Here is a 7489-nt window from a genome sequence, read left to right as displayed (position 1 = left end):
TAGACCCAGAACAGAGCCTTGAGGAACTTTTATACTTGAAAAGCTAGATTTACAGTTTTTTTTTATAAAGGTTACCTGTTTTTTATATTCTAGGCCTAAGTAGTTTTTATTCAGTGAACAGAAGACAATGAAAAGTGAATATATTTTAATTTGCCAATGAGTATATTGTGGTCAATAGTGTCAAAAGCCTTATTAGAATCCAGAAATATCCCTAGTACTGCTCTGCTATGGTTTATTGCCAATAAAACTTTATTTGTTAGTTCAATAGTTTGAAACACTAACCAAGCATCAAGTGTTTCAATTTTTTCTGAAACCATTTTGTTGTGTCGTAAGAATGCTGTTATTTTCTAAATATTTGCATATTAGCAACTTTCTCAAAAAATTTACTAAAAACTTGCAATATAGATATTGGTCTATAATTTGACAAAAGCTTTGGTGAAATCTTAAACAAAAGATAACTTTTGTTATTTTAAGGCTATCAAGAAATCTACCTAATTGTAAACTAGTATTTATAATATGAGCTAGAGGATAAGCTAAAGCAGGTGCTTCAATTTTCACAAGTTTTGCTGGAATTGCTTTATCTACCTGGAGTTGTTGCCATGCTAAGAAGGTTCTGCATCTTTACACCAGGAACGGTAAAAAAACTTGGGTTAAAGAGCTAAAAAAATCAGAAGTTCTACCAATAGATAGCCCTAAATTCTAACAATCAGTTATCTTCTAGTATAGGAAAGGGGCAGCCATTTGACATCTTCCAATAATAGAAATGACATTTTAAAAGAGTATATAGGAGCACTAATTCTCAGAATATTGAGGTAACTGGTTGTACCATTTCAGGACTTTGGTAAAACCAATTTTCAGACACTGTTTCATCAAAGCGGAAAGCACCATGTCAAAATATATATTAATTGGCTTGAAAGCTATTATAGAAATTTTTGGAAGTTACATCCTTGTAGACCAGTATTACAATTATTGAAAGATATTTTACAGTTATGAAATGTCAGCTTCTCTCAGTGTACATCTGCTTCATGACTCCTTAAATATGAAATTGCACAAAATTTTAGTAGACTATCAGAAAATGTTGATAGTTTTTCTATCATTTGCGATTGTTTTTATGTTTGAGGTGATCTGACTGCCAGGATGTTTCTAGATTAAAATTGAAAAAACGTAATTGTGGTTGAAACGCTAAAAACGCGCTAACTGGCGTCACTAGTTGCTATCGTAGCTATAGTGATAGCTATAGCTATAGTGATAGCTATAGCTATCACTATAGCTATCACTATAGCTATAGTGATAGCTATAGTGATAGCTATAGCTATCACTATAGCTATCACTATAGCTATAGTGATATTAAGCATTGCATTAAGTTGCAGTGATACACGCCTCTATAATTCTGTCGCCTCTATAATTCTGTCGCCTCTATAATTCTGTCGCCTCTATAATTCTGTCCCCTCTATAATTCTGTCGCCTCTATAAATCTGTCGCCTCTATAATTCTGTCGCCTCTATAATTCTGTCGCCTCTATAATTCTGTCGCCTCTATAATTCTGTCGCCTCTATAATTCTGTCGCCTCTATAATTCTGTCGCCTCTATAATTCTGTCGCCTCTATAATTCTGTCGCCTCTATAATTCTGTCGCCTCTATAATTCTGTCGCCTCTATAATTCTGTCGCCTCTATAATTCTGTCGCCTCTATAATTCTGTCGCCTCTATAATTCTGTCGCCTCTATAATTCTGTCAGTCTCTTTGCAACTATAGACGTCACAATTGCACTTTCGCTTCATCTGAGCATTTCAACCGCAACCGAGTTTTGTCGATTTTAATCTTGGAACATCCTGACAGACAGACAGACCACCTCAAATATAAAATCACAAATGATAGAACATATCGATACTTTCTAATAAACTTTACCAAAATTCTGTGAATGTTTATCTTCAACAACTCCGACTGTAGAGGTTATGGTAGACAGCCAGCCAGACAGACAGACAGCCAATCCAGTAAAAACATGGCTGCTATATTTAAAGCTGACAGCTTGTTATAACTATTACCTTTAAAGCTATTATTGATGACAGAGTAGCAATCCATGCTAGCTATATTTGAGTCAAGCACATATAAAGCTTGTGATTGGGTTCGTGAATACAGCCTTAGCCAATCATGTCTTGGATTGGTTTCCTAATATTATTTCCATACAGGAATATTTTGGATTGGTTAAAATAGCTGCTCTACATAGGTACTATTGGTTTGAAGTCTATGAAATCTCTCTACTAAACACAGAAAAAAGTTCTAGGGCTAATCTATACATATATTTCTCAAAGTATGTCTGTGGATCTGTCATTCCAGCTATAGCTACAGCGCATGCTGATTATTTTACCAATGTGGCCACGTGTTACGATGCCCCTGTTAAGAAATATTATTCGTAAGGTTCAATTACTATATCTGGGGTCAATTACATTGTCTCCGTACCGCTGTATTCAAAGTTTTGATGGATAGCTTCTGGTGAAACAATAACCTTTTTTATATACATACACTTCTATGCATGAATTGTTATTATTAATTCTGCATATTTAAGATTTTTATTTTGTTTTCTCAGTTAGTATTAATTGTATCATTACCGAATCATCTTTTATTGTAATCGTAGCAAAACAGACTTAATTTAGCTATTACTTCCTAATTATTTCACATTTACATCTAAACTTTTTTATATTCGTTTTATTTTTTTGATTATTTGATCTGCACAAAACTTTCCCTCATGATATGAAGTTTGAAAGTTACAGTTGTTTGACAAAATTTGAAAACTTTTACAGTTGTTTTTATTTTCTCTCTTAATTTATTTCAACTACACAAAACACTTTTATCATGATATGTAGTTTGAAAGTTAGAACTACAAATGTTGTTTTATGTTAAATACAAATAAATTTTTTGACCAAAGACTTTTTTTTTATTATCAGTCAACGCCGGGTGGTACAGCTAGTCTTTTATACATGAAGATCTAAAATGGTTAAAAAATATATTTTGTTCATATGGTAAACTTTAAATTATCGACTAGTAGAATCCTTCAACAAACCATTAAAAGCACCCACAAAAGCCAGTTTAATATCAGATTGAAATTTTAAAGCAGTTCAAAATTATGGAGGACAATGTTACCAATTACGAAAAGTGTTACCTGAGCTTACAGCGGGTAGCACTAGATAGAACAGGTTTCTACAGATATTCATTTGATGCAAGCTAATAAAGTTAATTTGCTAATTCAAAACAAGATTAATCTAAAATGCAGTTTTACAGATTTCGAACTCCACTTAATCTCCATGTTATAACTTCACACAACTGCTATGGGTACACCAAAACTCTAGGGCTTATTGCCAGTACATCAAAGCAATAAAACACTCCAACAACTGATGAATACATGAGTATCTAGTTGTACAACAGAATTGTAAGTTCTACATTGTATGTATACATGAATAACTAGCAGTTAGTTGCAACAAGTTCCAGAGATAAGATCAGGAAAGATCGCCAGAGAAAAATCGGGAAACAAAGTGGAAAATATACTTAATTATTTCCACAAGTTGCATTTCAAACTTTCCAAATCATTGAAAAGAGGTTAAAAAGTTGATGATGATTTTTTATTGATAAGAAGACCAAAAAACAAGGAATCAACTGGCAGTTTGTATTTGATTGGATATTGAGAACTGTTTTTTATAATAAAATAGAAAAATATTACACTATTACATAATACAATATCACAGGGCGTATTATAAAAAAGCGTTTAAAACGAAACTGGGTGATGCGTTACATCAACTTATTTTATTTCACAAAGGTAAATATAATATACCATACTGTTCATGCTTACTAAAATATAATAAACAATGGGTAGTGACTCATTTGAGTATAAATACTATTTTATGTGTACCATCAAATATCAATTCTCTTTTATTCATGGGCGAACTTACTACGTCAAAATATTTAGTGTTATGCAATCACAGCATTGTTCAAGCTTACCAACTTTTTTTGTAGTCTAAAAGTTGCTAGGCCACTTGGCCTACTTTCTCGTTACAGCTCGAGCCCCTTTATTTCATACTAAAACTTGATACAGCTTAAAGCAAAAATTATTTAAAAAAATTATTTAAATTCACTGCTATAATTCTATAATTGGGCAAAAATGACTCGATTGCAATTCGTTTAGCATTAGTTTGAATATTCAAATAAAATGCCATTCATATTAAATATTTAGCTTTCAATATAAGACAACTTCAAATACTATAAATAAAACTACGATTTCACAAGCAGATATGAGCGAATGCTTTAGGTTGTACGCAACGTAAGACGCAATGTTATTCATCTGTCTCGCTGTAGGCAAACACCTTGAGCTGGTTATTCCAAGAGTCGGTAACTACAAGTCTGTGATTGTCATTGATTGTGACGCTGTGGGGACATTTAAACCCACCGGCGGTTGCGAGAACTTTACCCTGATAAGAATAAAGAACGATTTTGTCTCCAGACCAGTCCGTGACGGCTATGATACCACAGCTTTGGTCTATCGCAATGCCACACGGCTTCTTCAACTCGATTGAACTCTCTTCATCTGTAATTATATCAATGCTGGGTCATAACTTGGCAGACTGGAGCATGCCAGTTTGACAGTCTCAGGCATGTCATAGCTGGGTGACAAGCAGTAACAAGTGAATTCATTGAATATTTTTCTGCTCGCCTTACCTTTGGCACCGATATCTCTGATGTAGTTTCCATGATGATCGAACACTGCCACCACTTTCCTCACGCTGTCCACTACCAGAATTTCGTCATCTTTCCCAAAGGCACAGAAGGCAGGTTGCTGCAAGTAATTATTATAGTTAAGTTCTTTAGATATTTATTTTGTTCCTGAATAAACTATTTAATTTCATTTTAAGTTTTTTGTACAGTAGTTGAGTGACAAAATTAATACTCATTTTAGCTCATCAATTTTGTTTAAATTGTTTTATGTTTTGAATTGTTCAGATTTCAAATAAAATAATGAATGACCTATTGTATAAAATTCTAAAATAGTTTGCGAAGTGATATTAATGAAGGCATTTATAAAGATCTGCAATGGAACAAAAAAAATCATCATTCAGCCTTCATTTATGGCCAAAACAAACTTTCATATTAATCTTATATTATTATGCAATCATTTTAAGCTTTTTGTGCTATTTTTAATTAGCTACAAAGTTATTTGACCAAAACATTATTTTCTCTGTTCATTTTATTAGTATAGGCCTTTAGAACATCATGAGTTACAAAAATAATCCTCAATGTAAAAGCAGAATTATTCCAATTACGGACAGAATCCTTGAAACATTTCAAATCAGGGGCCCCTTTTTGATATTTATGCATAAATTCCATTACGGTAAATGAGCCTTGAAATGGAAAAATAGAAAAATGTGCTTTAGGATGAATTCATTCATTTCGGAGTTTTGTTGACATGCGATGAAGTTTTACTAAGGTCTAGGAAATATTTTATTTTTCTGTCGCTTTATCAAGAGAAAAAAATCTAGCAAACTTTCTTCGAGTAAAACAGTCAAAGCAGCTAAAACCATTAATGAGAAAACGACCCCTGAAAAATACATTTGCTTTACTTGCCCATGTGACTTTCAGCGTATTATATAGTGCAGAATTAAATCCTATTCATCTCTTAGTAGTGAATTTAAACTGATTGAGGCCTAACAACTACTCAAGAAACTACTTCTCACACCAAAAAAATCCTCATGATGCTACTTGGTAGTCAATATACTAAGCTTTGTTAGCAAGATGGCTGCCAGTGACCTAGGAGCTACATTTCTACCAAAAATGGTTGCATTTGTCGTGAATTTTGATTTAATTGGGCTGCGTTTTTTAAATATATACATCCGAATTAGTTTAAATGTGTATGAAATCAAAACACCCAAAGGTTTCACACTTGGCCTTTGCTACTGTATAATTTATGAACCTGACCTCTAGGTACAATTTTGCTTGGTGCCCAAATATAATTAAACTTGTCTTTAAAGCTGATCCATCAGTGACACCTCAGTTACTTCTATGGCCAAAAATTCTGAAATACAGAAATTAATTATTGTTCTGTCCTACGGTTCAGTATTTTTAGCGTTGAGGTCGAGTGGTGAGATGGCATGTCATGCACACCGAGTTGATGTTATACACCGAGACCATTCAGCTGTGGAATTCAAAATTAGGTCTGGGCTACGCTTCCTGTGTTAAAATCATAATTGATTGAAATTAGATGTAAAATCAAGTAGGCCTACTTATTTTTTTGCATCATCCATAACAAACAAAAAAAAACCTGATAAGTAGAATTTTTTATTTACTACTGATTGTGAATACTAGATTAATGTTATCTTTAAAAAGAATCTTTGTAATCTTTGTAGGGAATCTTTAAAGTTGTTAATCCTGGTTAATCATGGTTAATCCTGGTTAAACATAGTTAATCCTGATTAATATTTATTAATCCTGATTAATCTCGATAATCACTGTTAGGCATGGTCAATTACGGCCAATCATGGTCAATCATGGTTAATCTTGGTTTATTAATTTTACTTATGGTTAACTTTAGTTAATCCTGGTTAATCCCGATTAATTCCGTTTAATCTTTCCTATAAGATAGCTTTATTCATAGTTGGCATGAAATGTAACTAACAGGAAAAAAAAGTTTTTACAAAGAGGCCTCCAATTTACGCTTATATGCTGAAGTAATGATGCATCTGTCTACGTATTGACTGCTAGTTAAGCTGGACATCAATTATGACAGATTTCAATTTTATTTACTCTTCCATAATAGGTCTCTCATTTGATTTGATGTCAAGTTTATTTCACCAGCGTAAACTAAAAGGTAAAAAATTAAATAAAAACACGAAGAATTAATATTATTTAAAGAACAAATTTTAAAGCTATAAAGATGTTTTAGTTAGGGTCTGGCAAGATGTTCATGTCTAGAATGTTCAGGATATTGTATTTGTGGGTCATTGCTGTGAAAACCATAGCAAAAAACCTGTGAAGCAACGACCCTATAAAGCATCAGGCATCAGTTAAGCAATATAAACTTAAAATATATTCTGCGAGCAAACCTTTCAGTCTAATCTATTCTGACACCCTCAGAGTCTTGGAAATTTAATGTAAAAGCCATCGTACAATAACTTTTAGAACACGAACTATTAATATAAACTAACCTTCAAGTTCTCATCACTGGTTATCTCCATAAGCACTCTGCTGTCTTTAATGACGAACACTGATTTCTTGATTATGTCAGATACAAGGATAGTCCCAGTTTTGTTGCAGCAGGCGAACAAACCACCCTGCATTCCTGGTACAATGAACCTTGCACTTTCTTCTCCTTCTAAGGTGACGTAGGAGAACTCTGAACACTTTAATATACCTAAAATATACACCAGAGATACTTATGATACGTTTATCAATATAGATACGATCTGTATCTAATCTTAGTTTCAAGTTTTCTATCTATGAATGTTGGT

The 7489-nt window shown here is 33.0% G+C and overlaps 1 protein-coding gene across 1 annotated transcript in view; it reads right to left on the bottom strand.

Moving 5' to 3' along the window:
• Window positions 1–3620: 3620 nt before the first annotated feature.
• Window positions 3621–7489, bottom strand: part of LOC137404277 (protein lin-41-like) — a 30604-nt gene continuing 26735 nt past the window's right edge. The window contains exons 8-10 of the mRNA XM_068090459.1: window positions 7187–7392; window positions 4707–4824; window positions 3621–4575 (exon numbers count right to left, since the gene is read on the bottom strand). Coding sequence (XP_067946560.1) covers window positions 4325–4575; window positions 4707–4824; window positions 7187–7392 — 575 coding nt within the window. The 3' untranslated portion in view covers window positions 3621–4324. The remainder of the gene's footprint in view (window positions 4576–4706; window positions 4825–7186; window positions 7393–7489) is intronic.

The sequence above is a fragment of the Watersipora subatra genome, chromosome 9, assembly GCF_963576615.1.
Source record: "Watersipora subatra chromosome 9, tzWatSuba1.1, whole genome shotgun sequence".
NCBI lineage: Eukaryota > Metazoa > Bryozoa > Gymnolaemata > Cheilostomatida > Watersiporidae > Watersipora > Watersipora subatra.
This window is presented reverse-complemented; position numbering and strand designations above follow the sequence as displayed.